Source organism: Indicator indicator, chromosome 5 (genome assembly GCF_027791375.1).
Source record: "Indicator indicator isolate 239-I01 chromosome 5, UM_Iind_1.1, whole genome shotgun sequence".
Taxonomy (NCBI): Eukaryota; Metazoa; Chordata; class Aves; order Piciformes; family Indicatoridae; genus Indicator; species Indicator indicator.
The window spans coordinates 39,190,959-39,211,095 of record NC_072014.1 but is presented as its reverse complement, the minus strand read 5'-3'; the positions used below and the strand labels follow the sequence as shown (position 1 = coordinate 39,211,095).

Here is a 20,137-nt window from a genome sequence, read left to right as displayed (position 1 = left end):
GGAGTTTCTGTGCTCATAATCCCGAGTTTTCGCGCGTAGAGGTTTTAATATAAATTCTAATCAGTACGCTGTCCTCATTGGCTCTCTACTTGGCTACTGTAGGCTTGCGTGCCTAATCGCAAAGGACAGTTTCTCGGCGCTATCGAGCGGCGAGGCTTCAGCAAAGTTGAGAGATGTGTTAGAGTAGAGTGTCTCAGAGCGATTTCGTCTCAGAAGCGCTGCATTCGAGTAGAAGCAGTTCTGTATCTCTCTAGAGAGTGTCGATTGTAAGGAGAGAAGCACATCGCGTGTGGTTCGTACTCTCGCGTAATTACTAGCTGAGTCTGTTGTTTCTGTCTGCGTAGAATCTCAACCTACTCTGTTCAAGTCAGATGTACAATCCCTCACTAGCCTGAGCGCTTATAATGGAGGAAGGTTGAGCTGAGTTAGATGTTGTTGTGGCGTCCAAGTGCACCGACGTGCCTGAACGTGATCTCGAGAGCGCAATAGAGAGAGTTCGAAAACGCGCGCGCAGAAAAGTCTCTGACTCGCCTCGCTTATTATCAAAGTTACGTTATCACAAGTCTAGTGAGGTGAGTACCTCTTTAATGCAGCCAACTTGAACTTTGCCTACGTTGATCTAAAATCCTCATACAAAATTTTTACTCACATGCTGCATTTATTAGAGATCAGGTATTGGGAGCTGTTGGTTTGTTGGAAGAGTCTGAAGCTGTGATTAAACATCACCAACTGTTTTGACAGCACAGGATTTACACACTCAAGTTATTCTGGAAGCTCCAATTTCACACCCTGCAAGGACTATCTCAAAGCTCTGCTGTGATTCAGCTGCAACACACAATTCATGTGTGAGTAAGCAGGGGAAGTTTATCCTACAGCTCAGTTTTCCCCTGTTCTTTTAACTCCCATGGCCTGACTCCTTTTCCCTTTCACCTCCATTTCTCTATCACCTGATGGCTGGTTCCAAACTCCTCACTTCCCCAGCAGCAATGATCTGGATCAGGGGACTGAGTGCAGCCTCAGTCAGTCTGCAGCTGACACTAAATGGGGTGGCAGTGGTGATCTGCTGGAAGGCAGGAAGGCCCTGAAGAGGAATCTGGCCAGGCTGGATCTAAGGGCTGAGGTCAATGGGATGAGCCAAGTGCTGGCTGCTGCACCTGGGTCACAACAGCCCCATGAATGTTCCAGGCTTGGGGCAGAGTGGATGAAAACTGCCTGGTGGACCTGGGGGTGCTGAAAATGAGCCAGCAGTTTGCTCAGGTGGCCAAGAAGGCCAACAGCATCCTGGCTTGGATCAGCAAGAGTGTGGCCAGCAGGACCAGGGCAGGGATTGTTCCCCTGTACTGGTGAAGGCCACACCTCAAATACTGGGTTCAGTTTTGGGGTCCTCACTCCAAGAGAAGCTTACAAATTCACCTCCAGCTACTACCAGACTATGTGCACCTGACTTCTGCAATGCATTTTGTGTCAGCAGGGGGAAGAAGTTGTTCATAAAGATGGCTACAGTGATAGGAAAGAGTCTTATAAGCCAGCAATGTCTGCTTGCAGCCCAGAAGCCAACTGATTCTTGGGCTGCACCAAAAAAGAGTGGGCAGCAAGTCAGGGGAAGGGATTCTGCCCCTCAGCTCCACTCTGCTGAGACCCCACCTGCAGTGCTGGAGTCAGCTCTGGAGCCCCCAACACAAGAAAGACATTGGCTGTTGGAGCAGGTCCAGAGGAGGCCACAGCAATGATCAGGGAGGTGGAGCACTTCTTCTATGAGGACAGGCTGAGAGAGTTGGGGTTGCTCAGTCTGCAGAAAAGAAGGCTCCAGGGAGGCCTTAGAGCAGCCTTCCAGTATCTGAAGGGGGCTACAGGAGAGCTGGGGAGGGATTTACAAAGGCATGGAGTGACAGGGCAAGGGGTGATAGCTTCAGACTGGAAGAAGCTGGGTTTAGATAGAACGCGAAGAAGAAATTCTTCCCCATGAGGATGGTGAAGCACTGGAACAAATTGCTCAGGGAGGCTGTGGATGCCCTCTCCCTGGAGGTGTTCAGGGCCAGGCTGGATGAGGCCTCGAGCAACCTGGGCTAGTGTGAGGTGTCCCTGCCCATGGCAGGGGGGTGGAATTGGATGATCCTGAAGGTCCCTGCCAACCCAAAGCAGTCTATCCTTCCCCCCAGAGCCCAGGAGAGGACATGGCACACACCTGGTCATAGGACACGGGCGTCTGCCTGTGGTTGGAGAGTTCCACCAGCGTGCTCACGTCCGTGCGCAGATCCGACTTGCAGCCCACCAAAAGCATTTTGGTGTTGGGGCAGAACTCCTGGATTTCACCTTTCCACTGTGGGAACAAAAGGAGGTTGGTGTTGTCAAGATAAAGACAGAGCTGAATGTTTACATCCCAAAGAAGCAAGAGAGAGAAGTTGAAATGCAATGAGCCATGACATCTCCTGAGGCGATCCTCCTGCACAAGAGCCCTAGCTACCTTCAAGCTAATTTCTGGAGGCAGCAGTAGTTCCAGCAGGATCTGGTCAAGGAGAAGGAAATCTTAAAGAGAGTCTCACACACTCATTAATTCCGCTGCCTTACTAATCAAGAGGGAATGGATTGAGATTGTTTATCCACCTGAGTAAAGCTTTGCAGACCTGTCGCTCCTCACCAGCGGTGAACACCCAGCCACAGGCACCTGCAGGCAGGAGGTGATGAAACCTGCTGGTGTCACCACAGTCAATGGTCCCTCCTCCAGATGGAGCTACAGAGACAGGCCTTGTGTGACCACAAAATAAATGTTGCTGTATGTTGGGCTCATGGCTACATCCTCAGGACTAAAACGACACAGATCTGCCACGGCCTCAGCTGTTGTCAACCAGTAAGAGGCTCCTCAAGCAGAGCTTGTGAGCTTGTGATGTATTCCTTGGGTTGCTTCTCCCTCTAGGTGGTTGTTTTGAGAAGAGAAGAAAGCCAAACATTTCACAGCATGACCTTGAACACATCACACAATCCCTAAAGGATCTCTTTTGAGATTTGATGTGACCCCTGGGCAGCCTGATCCAGTTGGAAGTGTCCCTACAGGGGGGGTTGGACAGGATGACCTCAGAGGATCCCTTCCAACCCAATGCAATCTGTGAGCTTAAAAGCATATTGAGAAAAATTTCTGGCAAGATTAAGCAGCCAAACTTTATCAGGGATGGAGAAGAAAGAATTCTAGAGGTTGGAGGTGATCCAGTTGGAGGTGTCCCTGCTGATTGCAGGGCAGTTGGACAAGATGACCTCAGAGGGTCTGTTCCAACCCAATGCAAGCTGTAAGCTTAAAAGCATATTGAGAAAAATTTCTGGCAGGATTAAGCAACCAACTTTATCAGGGATGGGGAAGAAAGAATTCTAGAGGTTGGAGGTGATCCAGTTGGAGGTGTCCCTGCTGACTGCAGGGAGGTTGGACAAGATAACCTCAGAGGATCTCTCCCAACCCAATGTAATCTGTGAGCTTAAAAACATATTGAGAAAAATTTCTGTCAGGATTAAGCAACCAACTTTATCAGGGATGGGGAAGAAAGAATTCTAGAGGCTTGTGGGCACAGTCAGTGGCTGAAGTATTTCTGCAGCCTATTCAGAGTCACTTGACTCCCAGTGACTCAAGAGCCACTGGCACCAGCCACAACAAAAAAAAAAAAAGGAAAAAGAAAGAATTTCAGGCCTTGAAAGACAACACTGCCAAGTTGAGTCATGCCCACTGACCAAGCAGATGACCATGATGACCTCACCAACAGTGCTCTGATTATCAAAATTCAATGTTTTAACCCAGGGGAAAGGCTGGCACCGAGTCTCAGATCACTGCGCTTCAGAACAATTCCGAGGTTTGGTGTAGGACTGCAAGCCTCCACCACTGCTAAGGGCTTCTGGTGGCTTCCAGAGGTATTTGTCACTGGCTTCTTGTGACTTCAGGCTGAGAGATTATGTAAAGCCATGGAAAAAATCCAAACCCTTCTCAGGCACGTTTTTAACCCTCTTTGCAACACGGCAAAGTTTCTCAATCCTGTTATGTGAATATCATCTGAGAGACTTTTTTTTTTTTTTTCTTTTGCTGCACCCAGCCCTGCACCTCACACCACCCTAAATAACTCACTGCTGTCTAAGGGCTGAGGAATGAGAATTTACCTCATCCCTGAGTGTTCCATTGTTTGCTTTTCACACCAACCCTTTCAAACAAACCATCTCCGAACTCCCCTCGGCGCAGGGCACGGTGCTGCCATCTCACCATTAAATGAAACAAACTGAAGTTTCCAGCATCACTCTTCAGATTTTTTTTTTTTTTTCTTGGTGCAGACATGCTACTCCAACAGCTCTCTACTCAAATGTTCCCCCAACACTTGCCTTTTTTAGCACACTGTCAAGAGTTTCTGGCCGGCTGATGTCAAAGCAAATCAGGACAGCATCAGAGTCTGGGTAGGAGAGGGGGCGGACGTTGTCATAATAAGGAGACCCTGCAGGGAAAAAGATATTTTTATTAGCTCAGATCTATCACTTGAATCCCAGCATGCTGGGGGTTGGAAGGGATCTCTGCATATCATCCAGTCCAACCCCCCTGCTAAAGCAGAAGCACCCACAGCAGCTTGCCCAGCATCACAATGACCAGGGGGGTTTGGAAGCTCTCCAGAGAAGGAGACTCCACAACCTCTCTGGGCAGCCTGCTCCAGGGCTCCAGCATCCTCACACCAAACAACTTTCTCCTCTTCTTCAGGTGGAACCTCCTGGCTTCCACTTTGTGCCCATTGCCCCTTGTGCTGTCCCTGGGCACCACTGACAAGAGTCTGGCCCCAGCCTCTTGCCCCCCACAGCTCCTTTAGCTCTTGCTGAGCATTGCTCAGCTCCCCTCTGGGGCTGCTCTTCTGCAGGCTCCACAGCCCCAGGGCTCTCAGCCTTTCCTCCTCACAGAGATGCTCCAGGCCCCTCAGCACCTTTGAGCTGTGGACTTTCTGCAGCTTTCAAGCTCACTCAGAATTGTTTGCAGTGAAGCTCTTTGACAGTACCCAGCTGCCACCTTCCCTTCACCAGCCCTGCATTCCCCAAGCACTCCTTCCAGTTGCTCATTTCCCCACTTTGCTTTTGCTTCCCCCCTCTACAGAAGCAGCAGCCTTCCCAAGTCATGAAAAGAGATGGGACCCCAGTGCTCCATCTCTCACCTACAGCTCCTCATGCTCCCAGGAACAAGGAACTGGAAATGGGGTCAGTCTAAGTTTAAGACCCACAGGGATTTCACTTTGAGGACAAATCTTTAACCTCTAAAAGACTTCTCTGAAGCAGATCTGTGGCAATTCCATGGAAAGAAAATCAAAATTCAGAGAGTTTTGAAATAAATCAGTGTTGATTCTATCATTTCACAGAATCCCCAGCATGGTGGGGGTCAAAAAAGACCTCTGGAGATTAAATCATTTAGGCTGGAAAAGACCTTTAAGATCATTGAGTCCAACCTAACTCTGCTAAGCCTGGTGCTAAACCATGCCCCTCAGCACCACATCTTTTAAACATCTCCACCTTCCTGTGCAGCCTCTTCCAGTCTTTGAGAACCCTTTCAATGAAGAAGTTTCTTCTAATCTCCATCCTAAACCTCCCCTGGAGCAACTGCAGGCCATTTCCTCTTGTCCCATCACTTGTTACTAGGGAGAAGAGACCCAACCTCCACCTCATTCCAACCTGCTTTTTAGGAGCTATGGAGAACAATGAGGTCTCTCCTCATCCTCCTTTTCTCCAGGCTGAACAACCCCAGGTCCCTCAGACACTCCTCACCAGCCTCCTTTCTCCAGACCTTTCACCAGCTTAGATGGGGATTCAACCATCTCCTTGGGCAGCCTCTTCTAGTCTTTGAGAACCCTTTCAGTGAAGAAATTTCTCCTAATACCCAACCTAAACCTCCCCTTTCCAGTGCTCCAGCACCCTCACAGGAAAGAACTCTTTCCCCATTTAATTGCAAACAAATAGTTCCAAGTGCAGAAAGCATCTTTAGCTGCCATGGATATTAGCAAATTAAAGCAACTCTTGCTTGAAATTCAATTACTCCAGCAGGGAAGAATCCCAGGCCTGTAGGCAAGCAGGCAAGTTAACTGGCACCATAAAACCCCTCCAACAGCTTCACCAATCTGCAACCAACATGTTCTTGCAATAAATGTTTTTGTTTAGCTCAGAAAACAAATGTTTACCAACAAGATCAAAGCTAATCAGTGATCTGATGGAAGAGGAATAGGTCCAACACTGCACTCTGTCTGTGTTTTACTTGCAGAGCTTTCTTTAACCATCACCATAGGACTGTTTGAGTTGGAAAAGACCCTGAAGGTCCTCAAGAAAACACCCTGAAGGTCCTCAAGAAAACACCCTGAAGGTCCTCAAGAAAACACCTTGAAGGTCCTCAAGAAAACACCTTGAAGGTCCTCAAGAAAACACCCTGAAGGTCCTCAAGAAAACACCCTGAAGGTCCTCAAGAAAACACCTTGAAGGTCCTCAAGAAAACACCCTGAAGGTCCTCAAGAAAACACCCTGAAGGTCCTCAAGAAAACACCCTGAAGGTCCTCAAGAAAACACCCTGAAGATCCTCAAGAAAACACCCTGAAGATCCTCAAGAAAACACCCTGAAGATCCTCAAGAAAACACCCTGAAGATCCTCGAGAAAACACCCTGAAGATCCTCAAGAAAACACCTTGAAGGTCCTCAAGAAAACACCTTGAAGGTCCTCAAGAAAACACCCTGAAGGTCCTCAAGAAAACACCCTGAAGGTCCTCAAGAAAACACCTTGAAGGTCCTCAAGAAAACACCCTGAAGATCCTCAAGTCCAACCATTCTCTAACTCTTCCATGGCTGGGGCTAAACCATGGCTCTCAGCACCACATCTCTGCAGCTTTTAAATACCTGCAAGGGTGGGGATTCAGTCACCTTCCACGGAAGAAGTTTCTTCTAATGTCCAAACTTGGTGCAACTTGAGGTCATTTCCTCTCATCCTAGCAAGAAGAGACCAATGCCCACCTGGCTTCAACCTCCTTTCAGGGAGGTGTAAAGAGTCAGAAGGTCTCCCCTTAGCCTCCTTTTCTCCAGGCTAAACCACCTCAGTTCCCACAGCTGCTCCTCATAATGAGCAGAGTCACAAAGAATAGTCAGAAATCCCAGTTTTTTATCATCTCATGAATCTGATAGCAGGTTTGGGGACACAAATCTTCCTCTTTTAGAGGAAATTCCACTCAGCTACCCTTTGGTTTGGGCCTTAGCTCTACTGAAGCTTCACTGACTGAGCACACACAGGGTTAGTTTGGATATTAGAATAAACTTCTTGATTAAAGGGTCCTTAAACACTGGAAGGTGGTTGAATCCCCATCCCTGAAGGTGTTTCAAAGCTGCAGAGATGTGGTGCTGAGGGCCATGGATTAGCCCCAAAGTCGGTAGAGTTAGAGAATGGTTGGACTTGATGATCTGAAAGGTCTTTGCCAACCACAGTGATTCTATGGTTTAGTCCCAAAGTTGGTAGAGTTAGAGGATGGTTGGACTTGATGATCTGAAAGGTCTTTGCCAACCACAGTGATTCTATGGTTTAGTCCCAAAGTTGGTAGAGTTAGGGAATGGAAAGTTCTTTTCCAACCCAAACAATTCTATGATTCTGATTTAGAAGGGTCCTCCAACAGTGGTCCAACAGGATAAAGATTTGGCATTTAAAACACATGCCTGCAACTTAAAACCACTTTTCTTTTTTTTCCCTGAGTCAATCTTATTTCCACATTTTTCTCTCATCACCCTCAAAGGCAGCAGGAAAAACATTTGCACCGAGCTTTTAGGATTTGGGGAGGTTATCAGCTAATTGTATCAGCCTGGTGCTGGGTTGTTGTTTTTTTTTTTTTTCCCCTTCAACTATGTAGAACTAATTGGTTGTAAGTTCTCAGAGGCTTGAGCAGGTTATTAAAGTGGATTAGAGAAATTCCTCAAGTTTTTAACTGACAGACAGCTCCTGCTGGTGTGGAAAGCAGAGCAGGGGGGAAACGGATCGCAGATGACTTCAGTTGGACGGCTTCTAGGGGAAGGGAAGGAGTCAAGAATGCCAGGAATGTTGTTTTTTGAAGATGAAGAGTAACACATGGGGGGGTGGGGGGAATGAAGCATTACCAAACTAGGTAGCAGAAGGTAATTTTGCTGAATGAAGGCTGTCCTGTTCGAATGCTCATCTTCACAGATGATGTCAAGGCTAACGACGAGGCAGCTGTCAAAGGCTGCTCGTCACAAACCCCAGCCAGCTGCCTTCAGTGGGAAATGACAGGTTAGAAGGAAATCTAAGTGAGCTGAGCTGACCAGCAGTTAACTACTCCTCTGAGCAGTGACTCTCAATAAACATTTTCCACTAGTAATTATTCCCTTGCTATCTCCAGCACTGCCAAGTTATTTATCCTGAAGCCCCAGGGGCAAATTATCCTGGAGCTCCAAGACCACGTTTATCCTGGAGCCCTAGGGTCAAGTTATCCATCCTGGAGGCCCAGAGCCAAGGTATGCTGGAATCCCAAGGCCAAGTTATTTATCTTGGGGCCCCAGGGTTAAATTATCCTGGAGCTCAAAGGCCAAGTCAGCTACCATGACATCCCCAAGGTCAAGTGATCCTGAAGCCCTAGGGTCAAGCTACCAGTCCTGGAGCCCCAGGGTCAAGTTTGTCATCCTGGAATCCCAAGGCCAAGTTATCCTTCCTGGAGCTCCAAAGCTAAGTTATCCTGGAATCCCTGCAGACCCAGGGCCAAGTTATCCTGGAGACCTAGGACCAAATTTGCAGACCCAGAACCCCTCAGCCAAGTTATTTATCCTGGAGCCCTAAGGCCAGGTTTGCTGTCCCAGAGCCCCTTGACCATGTTAAATTGGAGCCCCACAACCATGTTTGCCATCCTGGAGCAACTTCAGGGGGCTTTTATTGGTTGGACTGTGAAAACTGCACTGGGTACCCCAGTAAAATAATTCTCAAGAGGGCCAGGCAACTTCAGCCCCTTGCCCAAGTTAACCTGGAGTTCCACAATCCACTTTGCCATCCTGAAGCCCTAGGGTCATATTATCCACCCTTCAGCCTCTTGCCCAAGTTAACCTGGAGTTCCACAACCCACTTTGCCATCATCCTGAAGCCCTAGGGTCATATTATCCACCCTTCAGCCTCTTGCCCAAGTTAACCTGGAGCTCCACAACCACGTTTGCCATCTTTCAGCTCCTCGCCCAAGTTAACCTGGAGCCTCACAACCAACTTTGCCATCCTGCAGTCTCAGGCCCAAGTTGCCCACCCTGGACAGACAAACTGCAGAGCAATGTGTTGTTAACTAGCTGCTAACCAGCCCCCTGCACTGCTCTGCAGCATTCAACTGGCCAAAGCACAGCCCAGTGAGAGTCACTACCCAGCTAGCACATCTCCCTGCCAAGCTCTGGCAAGTAAGGGCAGGATTGAAGATCATTAATGCCTGGCCAAATGGTTGCTGGCTAGAAGAGAGTCTCAGGAAAAAAAAAAAGCCTCACCCAGAAACTAATTCCTTCAACACATACCTATCTCCTCACTCAGCAGTCTTCAGGGCTATACCACACCATATATGTCCATCAGCATGTATTGATGTATACATCCAGCCACCACCTCCAGCCCAGAGACTCCTTTCTAACTTGGGTCAGCTGGAAAAATGTTTGTTTTGAGTTTGTTTGGGTTTTTTTAATGTGAGTTCAGAAGGAAAACCTAAAGATGCTGAGCTAGAAGTAGGGGGGTTTCATTTTTTTAATGTGAGTTCAGAAGGAAAACCTAAAGATGCTGAGATAGAAGTAAGGGGGGGTTCGTTTTTTTTAATAGTTCAGAAGAAAAACCTAAAGATGCTGAGCTAGCAGAAGTTTAATTTTCACAGGCACAACCCTTCTGCTCAGGGGGGTGTTAGGTGGGGTGGGGAATATCTGACACCTCCTTTTCTCTGGGGGTAATGCATGGCAGAACAAATGGGCACCATTGAAACTCCTGGGCCTGCAGCTTGGACAAAGGAAATTTCCTGCTCCCATTCAGCAGCCAAGAACTGAACCTTTATGACTGTGCAAATAAAAGAGGGGCTCCCACAGCCCTCCCTGTGCGAGCCTATTCAAGCTGGCATTTCATCCTTTGGCCCAGAGAAACCCTCAGAAGGCAGGAATCTCAGGAATGAAGCTCAAGTCTGAACAGACACAACTTGAGCACAGCCCAGCAAGGCAGCTCGCTCCTTTTCAAGCAAAGCCTAGAGATTTGAAGCTGTGCCAAGCCTAGAAAACAAAAGGAGAAGGCAAGAGCTGTGGTGTTTGGAAGGGAAGAGTTGGGGGGGGGGGGGTTAAAAGAAAAATAAAAAATCAGCCTATTTGTGGTTGTGACTCTTGCTACAAAAGAAAATGCTTTTTCTGAAGGACAACAAGGGCGGTTTGTCTGGTTTATCAAGGAATTGCTGATAACACCCTAGCTCAGCTGAACTTGGTCTATGTTCCAGCTGCAAATCCCACCCCACCCCCCTTTTTTTAAATCAGTTTCACATCTTCAGTAACTTAAACCACAGCAACCAGAATGCTAAGAATGATTTACTTTCCCAACCTTAGGTTTTAAGCTAGAAAGAAAATCCCCTCCTCAGCAATATGCTTGGCTTTGGTCGACAGAAGATTCATAGATTCATCACAGAATGGTCTTCAAGGAACCCTGAAGATCACCTAATTCCAGCTTCTCCATCCTATTGGCAGGGACAACCCCCACTAGACCAAATTGCTCAAAACCTCATCCCACCTACCCTTAACTCCAGGGAGGAGGCTTAGACTGAAATGTTGCTAAGCTTAATAAATACCATCATTAAAAGCTCAAAGTATACTCAATTTTTCTTTTTTTTTTTTTTGATCCCAGACAGATTTGGGTTGGAAGAATATTCAGCTAGTTCCAACCCCCTTACAGCAAGCAGGGACATTCCAAGTAGTCCAGGTTGCTCCAAGCCCCATCCAACCTGGCTTTGAAGCCTTCAAACCCTTTAAAGGGGGAGCTTCTAAATTAAAACTCCCCAAGTTTACCATTGGGACCAAAATACTTAGAAGTGTAGGTGCTGGGGAGGCTTCCAAGAGTAGCCTTGGGCCATATGAAGCAGAATTGATCCCTGCTGGTTTCTAACATGATATTCTCTCAGCAGCTTCCCCAAGGAAAAGCTAGATGGGATTATTTTGGGGGGTTTTGGGAAAATGGGTGGCTTCACCCACCAGTGGGGCACAGAGCCCTTGACTGTGGCCATCCAGGAACCTTCTTTAGCACAAGGTCTGAGTATTTAGTGTGTCTAACAGGAGCAGGGCAGTGATGGTGCCCCTGCACTCAGTACTGGGGAGGTCACATTTCTGATCCTGGGTTCAGTTTTGGGCTCCTCACTCCAAGCAGGACATTGAGGTGCTGGAGCAGGTCCAGAGAAGGGCAACAAAGCTGATGCAGGGTCTGGAGAACAGGGCTGGGGAGGAACAGCTGAGGGAGCAGTTGTTTAGTGTGGAGAAGAGGAGGCTGAGGGGAGACCTCATTGCTTTCCTGAAAGGAGGTTGGAGTGACGTGGGGGTTGGTCTCTTCTCCCCAGTAACAAGCAATAGGATGAGAGGAAATGGCCTGAAATTGTGCCAGGGAAGGTTTAGGTTGGAGATGAGGAACAATTTCTTTGCTGCAAGAGTGGTCAGGCATTGGAACAGGCTGCCCAGGGAGGTGCTGGAGTCACCATCCCTGGGGGTGTTCAAGAAACCTGTGGCCATGGCACTTTGGGACATGGTTTAGTGGCCATGGTGGTGTTGGGTTGATGGTTGGACTCAATGATCCTAAAGGTCTTTTCCAACCAAATCCAAGGTTCTGATTTCATCCCATGAGCAGTCTCACACTCAATGGCTAGGTCACAGAAAGCTGAAGCTCTGTTTGCCTGAGAGACCCAAAGCCACCACACCACTTCCAACCTGTAGGCTCAGCTCTACCTCCCACACCTCCAGAACTGAAGCTGAGCAGAGCTCCTGCTCACCACACTGCTCAGCCCCTGCTTGCCCTCAGGCCTTCAGGGAAGTGGTGCTCAGTAACAGTCAAGATTTGACTATTTACACACCAGCAAGCAGCCATCAGGCATTAGTCCTTGCAGCCTTTTGGACTCCAGTCAACTGAAAGCAACAACAGATGAACAGCAGCATTCTCACTCCTCAAACCCTTGGGCTCTCTAATTATCAGCTGCACAAAAATCACTTCAAATACTGCAGGGGCTGCTCCTAAGTCCTTGATGGTTTTCCTCCTTCCAAATCCATCTTTTGGTGAAAATGGAGGGGATTTTGTACACTGCCATTAAAAATCACCTCCAAGCACACAAATAACACAAGATTCACATCACTGTGCTTATCTTTCTGCAGCTCAAACAGGACTTTGGTAGGTGACCTGGCATTCCCAGTTATCAATTCTTATTATTTCTCTAAATGGAGAAAAAAAAAAAAGATAAAGGTTGGTTATTGTTACTGTGTCATGAAAAAAAAACTTACATGGCTCAATGGAGCCAACTTGGAAGTGAATCTGAAGGCAAAGAGGAAAATTTGACATGTATGTTTCATCTGCCTTTGGTAGGAATCCCTGTGGAGAAGGAATTTGGGGGTGCTGGGGGGTGCAAAGGTGGACATGAGCTGGCACCCAGCACTGCCAGCACAGCCCCAGCTGGGTCCTGGGCTGATCCCCAGCAGTGTGGGCAGCAGGGGCAGGAGGGGATTCTGCTCCTCTGCTGTGCTCTGCTGAGACCCCACCTGCAGTGCTGGGGCAGCTCTGGAGTCCTCAGCACAGCACAGACAGGGACCTGATGGAGCAGGGCCAGAGGAGGCTGATGGAAGCCCTCTGCTGTGAGGCCAGGCTGAGAGAGTTGGGCTTGTTCAGCCTGGAGAAGAGAAGGCTGCAGGGAGACCTTCTAGTGGCCTTGCAGTGCTTCAAGGGCTGAGCAGAAAGCTGGGGACAGACTCCTGTTGTGACAGGACAAGAGGTGATGGTTTGAACTAGAAGAGGGAGATTCAGACTGGATAGACAGAAAAGCTTTGTTACACTGAGGGTGGTGAGACCCTGTCCCAGGTTGCCCAGAGAGGTGGCAGAAGCCCCATCCCTGGAACCATTGCAGTTCAGGTTTTTGGGGGCTCTGAGCAACCTGCTCTAGTGGCAGATGTCCCTGCTGACTGCATGGGGGTTGGACTAGATGACCTTGAAAGGTCCCTTCCAACCCAAACCACTCTATGAGTCTTTGATTTCAGCAGAAAACACCATAATTAATATCTTTATTACAGGCACTGCACACTTTCAAATCACAGTCAAGCTCACCTGATGTAAAGCCCTAAGACCCTTCTGGATTCCATTCTATGCTAATCCCCAGCAGTTTCTGGCCCTCTTGAGAATTATTTTACTGGGGTACCCAGTGTAGTTTTCACAGTCCAACCAATAAAAGCCCCCTAAAAGACGTTTTAAGGGAGACACAGGTTATATATCCCTAACTAATAATATACTATTTCTGTGCCACAGCTGCTCTTGTACTAGCAAGAAATAGAAATCCAAACCACTTTTAATGGAAGAAGCCAAAACCTTGGTAGACAAAGACCTCTAGTATCCAATTACTCTTTCACAGTCTCCATGAAACTGCAACCTGAAGCTTTCACCTGAACAAAACAAAACAAAAACCCAAAATATTCTACTACACAAGCCCAGCAAAACAAGCAAGCAGCTTCCCAACTGCTCAAGGCTGCCCTATTACTACTAGGCTACCACAGAGTGGAGAATAATTTATGGGGTAGCTAGATTGCAACCAGACATTCCTGCTTGGAAAGAAGGGTTGGTAGTCCTAAAAAACCCAATTGAAATTCAAGCTGGCAAGTGCTTCTCCTTAATGCTGTGGCTCATTTAAATCTTTCCTAATGACTTGCAGAACTAGACAGCACCAGCAAATATTTGACTAATGACATCTGCTCCTTCCACTCCCACAGGCAAAGGGTGGGTTTTTGTCCCATCTTTCTATGAGCAGATACAACAAAAGCTCCTCAATAACTGCCCAGCTAGCTTGCAAATGTTCTATCTTGTGTGACTGTACTTTGTCCTGCAGTAAAAAGCACATGACTTATTATTATTATTGTTATGTAAAGGATTGGAACTCAAAACTATGAGAGCAGGGCCTGTTTTCACCCTAACACAAGATTATTTTAGAATCATAGAAGATCTGATCCTAGAATCAGTCAGGGTTGGAAGGGACCACAAGGATCGTCTACAATCCTTGGGCAGGGACACCTCACACTAGATCAGGCTGGCCAGAGCCTCATCCAGCCTGGCCTTAAACACCTCCAGGGATGGGGCCTCAACCACCTCCCTGGACAGCCCATTCCAGGGTCTCATCACTCTCATTTTAGCCCCATGCCTTCCTCCTCCTCTCAGCAGCACCTTCCAAAGAAATTCAGTGTAAAACACAACGCTTTGAACTCCAATTAGGGATTAGTTTCCAGGGCAGCCCAGTCAGAAAACGGTTAAAAGATGGATACTAAATACTGATAAAAGTCATCTTGAAAGTATCAAACTCAGCTAAACAATGTCCTTCTCCCCTCCTCCAAGAGACAATGAGGTACCTCAAAGGACTCATTACCTCCTCCCTGTTGCAATGGACATTAGCCTCCTTTAGTTAATCAGGCATATTTTTAAGTCAACTCCATGCCCTTCTGCTTTAAAGATGTCATTAAGACATTTACTCTAATTCAACAGAGGCCCAGGGACAAAGCCTTGTGAGAAATAAATTACCAGGAATTTAAGATAATGCTAAACCGTTATCTTATCTTCCTGATGCCTCTTATCTGGTGATTTTGCATTGGGTGAATGGCTTTGGGTTGTGTTTTCTCCTACTGTTGGGCTGTGCAGGGAGAGAATTCTTCATCCAGAGTCCCAGAAGCAGAAGATCCATCACTAACGCTTTTAAGACCGGATCCACCGTTCACTAACGCTTTTAAGACCGGATCCACCGTTCACTAACGCTTTTAAGACCGGATCCACCGTTCACTAACGCTTTTAAGACCGGATCCACCGTTCACTAACGCTTTTAAGACCGGATCCACCGTTCACTAACGCTTTTAAGACCGGATCCGCCGTTCACTAACGCTTTTAAGACCGGATCCACCGTTCACTAACGCTTTTAAGACCGGATCCACCGTTCACTAACGCTTTTAAGACCGGATCCACCGTTCACTAACACTTTTAAGACCGGATCCACCGTTCACTAACATTTTTAAGACCGGATCCACCGTTCACTAACGCTTTTAAGACCGGATCCACCGTTCACTAACGCTTTTAAGACCGGATCCACCGTTCACTAACATTTTTAAGACCGGATCCACCGTTCACTAACACTTTTAAGACCGGATCCACCGTTCACTAACTTTACGATCAGTTCAACGTTTAAGACCGGATCCGCCGTTCACTAACACTTTTAAGACCGGATCCGCCGTTCACTAACACTTTTAAGACCGGATCCACCGTTCACTAACGCTTTTAAGACCGGATCCGCCGTTCACTAACACTTTTAAGACCGGATCCACCGTTCACTAACGCTTTTAAGACCGGATCCACCGTTCACTAACGCTTTTAAGACCGGATCCGCCGTTCACTAACACTTTTAAGACCGGATCCGCCGTTCACTAACGCTTTTGAGACCGGATCCACCGTTCACTAACGCTTTTAAGACCGGATCCACCGTTCACTAACATTTTAAGACCGGATCCCCGTTCACTAACGCTTTTAAGACCGGATCCCCGTTCACTAACGCTTTTAAGACCGGATCCGCCGTTCACTAACGCTTTTAAGACCGGATCCGCCGTTCACTAACGCTTTTAAGACCGGATCCGCCGTTCACTAACGCTTTTAAGACCGGATCCCCGTTCACTAACGCTTTTAAGACCGGATCCCCGTTCACTAACGCTTTTAAGACCGGATCCGCCGTTCACTAACACTTTTAAGACCGGATCCACCGTTCACTAACTTTTAAGACCGGATCCGCCGTTCACTAACGCTTTTAAGACCGGATCCGCCGTTCACTAACGCTTTTAAGACCGGATCCCCGTTCACTAACGCTTTTAAGACCGGATCCCCCGTTCACTAACGCTTTTAAGACCGGATCCGCCGTTCACTAACGCTTTTAAGACCGGATCCGCCGTTCACTAACGCTTTTAAGACCGGATCCGCCGTTCACTAACATTTTTAAGACCGGATCCACCGTTCACTAACGCTTTTAAGACCGGATCCACCGTTCACTAACGCTTTTAAGACCGGATCCACCGTTCACTAACGCTTTTAAGACCGGATCCACCGTTCACTAACGCTTTTAAGACCGGATCCACCGTTCACTAACGCTTTTAAGACCGGATCCACCGTTCACTAACGCTTTTAAGACCGGATCCGCCGTTCACTAACACTTTTAAGACCGGATCCGCCGTTCACTAACACTTTTAAGACCGGATCCACCGTTCACTAACGCTTTTAAGACCGGATCCACCGTTCACTAACACTTTTAAGACCGGATCCACCGTTCACTAACACTTTTAAGACCGGATCCACCGTTCACTAACATTTTTAAGACCGGATCCACCGTTCACTAACACTTTTAAGACCGGATCCACCGTTCACTAACGCTTTTAAGACCGGATCCACCGTTCACTAACGCTTTTAAGACCGGATCCACCGTTCACTAACACTTTTAAGACCGGATCCACCGTTCACTAACACTTTTAAGACCGGATCCACCGTTCACTAACGCTTTTAAGACCGGATCCACCGTTCACTAACTTTTAAGACCGATCCCCGTTCACTAACCTTTAAGACCGGATCCACCGTTCACTAACACTTTTAAGACCGGATCCACCGTTCACTTTAGACCGACCGTTCACTACCTTTAAGACCGGATCCACCGTTCACTAACGCTTTTAAGACCGGATCCACCGTTCACTAACTTTTAAGACCGGATCCACCGTTCACTAACGCTTTTAAGACCGGATCCACCGTTCACTAACACTTTTAAGACCGGATCCACTGTTCACTAACATTTTTAAGACCGGATCCACCGTTCACTAACACTTTTAAGACCGGATCCACTGTCAGTAACACATTTAAGACTGGATCTTTCAAAGGTTTCCTCTGGTTTCAGATTGCAGACAAAGTAACCAACTTGATCTCTAAGCTTCTGACACAAGTCAAAGCTTCTCTTAGTTCCAGGCTAGGTCTGAGAAGACGACCCAGTGAAGGCTGGCAGGTTGTTTCATCCACTGCTTTTTTTCTGGGTCTTTTGAAGTGCCACAGATTATTTCATTACGTGGGGTGCCTGCAGTCTTTGACATACAAGATTCCAAACCTTCCCCAAACATCAGCTAAAGATAAACATTTTTCCAAAGTAACTATTAATTTTTAATAAACTCTTGCTCCACAAGAGTCTATTCCCAGCCAGCTTAGTAATCAGGATGAAAGCTCAGACCAGACACACTCTGGGAAGTCTGCAAGTCTCACTTGGCATGAGATGAAGAAGGGGAAAAAAAAAAGAAATCAGTTCAGAGCTAGGCTGATACCGGTCGTGGGCACAGAAACTGCCTTTTCCCAGTAATCGTGTTGCAAGAATTTGGAATCACTTCCTCAACAGCAAGAGGAAAGCCAAGTCGCCTCCTAAACTGTTTTTTTTTAAACAAGAGATTAACATTTTAGTTCCTGGTAAAAAAAGGGGCTGCTGTCGTATTTAGAAGGAACTGCTGGGTCCAAATTGAACACGAACAAGCTACTACACCACTTGCCTGAAGAAGATACGGATGGAATATTCTGTCAAGCTTCCCCCCCTCCCCCCAGACTGTTTTTTTTTTCCAATCAATTCTGCAGAATGATGTTGCTCCACACCAGTGTTAATGGTTCATGGTGTCATTCACCCCTGACCACCACCCCCTCCTGGGCAGCAGAGGCTCACTGGACGTCCGCATTCCTCTCCAGCACCGAGGTGGCAAGTTCAGAGGTGCAGCCTCACTACCCCGGCTGTAAGCTCAGCCTAATTATTAATGACAGCAGGATCTAGAGGAGTTCCTAGCGTAATACGAGATCTGAGACACCAAGAAGCTCAGCCTTTGAGGCATGGGAACCAGCGTTTCTGACATGGTCACTGAAGGGACATCTAGAAGAACAAGGAGGACCTTAAGCACTGATCCTAGGTAAGAAAAGGTTCCTCCTGCGTCCCACGTCTACCTCTCCAATCTTTCCTGGCTTTAAATGGGGGGGGCGGAGGGGAAGTACTGGATTTTGTAGAAAAACACAAAACAGGCATTAAAGAGGCTACATGGAACCCAAAGCTGAGCTGATGTAATTCACCATTAGCATATATAAACACCTCTCCAAATCTTCTACTAGGTAAACCCAGGTTTCCCAGCAGCAGAGGAGCAAAGGTATCCCCTGAAGGTTCCCAGATAAGCTCTTCCCAACCAGGCAGGTGAGAACATATCCCCCCCATGCCCTGCTTGCCTTCCCCTGCAATGCTGACAAATCGCTTCACAGAGGATTGCCCACACCCTTCTTCCTCCCCCCCCAAAATCAAGAATATCTACCAAATACCTCTAATTAAAGCAAAACCCCGCAAAACACTCCAGAAGCAACCGCTCGGCTCCAGAAACCGGCATCCCCCCGCCGCCCCGCCACAACGCGACGGTGAAGGGCTGCGGAGGGCAGAGGGGTACGTGAGGGGGTCCCCAGCTCCCCTCGGCTCCGTCAGACCCCTGTGGGCTGCTGCTTCTCAGCGATTTAACACCCCAGCCTCCCCCCACCTCAGACCTCCTCACCCATTTACACCCCAACCTCCCCCCCGCCGCCCCCAGACCTGCTCAGCCCGGGGGATCGCTCACCCGAGGTGTCCCAGAGGCTGAGCTCGATGCGCTGCGTGTCGATCTCGAAGCTGGCCGTGTAGTTCTCAAAGACTGTGGGGACGTAGCTCTGCCGGGAGACAGCGCAGGGTCAGCCCGCGTCTACAGCCCCGGCGTGTCCCAAGCCCGGTCCCCGCTCCCAGCCTTCCCCGCTCCCTGCTCCCAGCCCCTCCAAGCCCACCTCGGGGAAGCAGTCCTTGGCGAAAACGTGGAGCAGCGCCGTTTTCCCGCACTGGCTGTCCCCCACCACCACGATCTTGCACTTGACGTTCTGGTTGGGATCCATCACCGCCTTGCTCGATAACTTCTGGCTGGCTCTTCTTTCCTTCATTGATCTCGGCTTTAGTTCCTTCGGGGGCCCACAACGAAAAGAAAAAAAAAAAAAAAACAAACCCCAATGGTTTCTCCTCCACAAAAAAAAAGGAAAAAAAAAAGTCCAAAATAATTAAAAAAAAAATACAAAAAAAAACCCAAAGGTGGACGCGGCAGAGCCCCGGGACTCGCCGCCGGCCCCGCTCCGCCCGCCCACCGGTCCCGCGCAGACTGCTTTGTCCCCCCGCCGCCCTCCCTTATTTATAGCTTCGTAGCCGCCAATCACCGCCCGCCGCCGCTGCGGGGCCCTGCCCCTTTTTCCTCGCTCTGACGGCGCGCCCGCCGGAGCAGAGCGCCCCCTATGGGAGCCGCACGGCACCGTAGCGCTGAGGCGGCAGCGAGGGGAGCGTTTGGACAGGGAGGGTGGGGGCTCGGTGGTCGCCCCGGGGTCTACCGAGGTGCTTGCTCCGGGGGCACCCCAACAGCTCCCGAGTGGCTGCCACACAACCCCCCTCCTGCTTCCACACGGCCCAGCCCCATCCGCGGAGGGCCGTGCTGGTGACAGTGGTGCCATCCTGTCAGGGAGAGGCCCGGTGTGGGGCCGGTGCCCACAGGAGCAAGGGGTGTGGTGGTGGCGGGGTGTTTGTTGGCTTTTTCGGGTACTTTTGTACCTATTCTGTATGTCTCTGCTACGAAAGGGAACCTGTGAGGCTTTGTGACCTCCAGAGGGGCAACAAAGTGGCTGACACCACAGATTCCTCAGGAAAGATCCTTCAGAGAGATGCCCCCCTGCCAGTGCCACCAGCTAAGTGTCCTCAAGGAAGAGCCCTCAGAAAAGTGACCCCCTCTGGGGCTGCCCACTGTGAAGGTGTCACTCATAGAGGGGCCCTGGAGGAGGTACCCCCCTCCAGGGCCACTTACTGGCTGTCCC

At 48.6% G+C, this 20,137-nt stretch overlaps 1 protein-coding gene across 1 annotated transcript in view; it reads right to left on the bottom strand.

Moving 5' to 3' along the window:
* Window positions 1-19,225, bottom strand: part of RND3 (Rho family GTPase 3) — a 21,688-nt gene extending 2,463 nt beyond the window's left edge. Inside the window, exons 1-4 of the mRNA XM_054380915.1 lie at window positions 19,076-19,225; window positions 18,877-18,964; window positions 4,351-4,460; window positions 2,186-2,320 (exon numbers count right to left, since the gene is read on the bottom strand). Of these exons, the coding sequence (XP_054236890.1) occupies window positions 2,186-2,320; window positions 4,351-4,460; window positions 18,877-18,964; window positions 19,076-19,225 (483 nt within the window). The remainder of the gene's footprint in view (window positions 1-2,185; window positions 2,321-4,350; window positions 4,461-18,876; window positions 18,965-19,075) is intronic.
* Window positions 19,226-20,137: the final 912 nt, after the last annotated feature.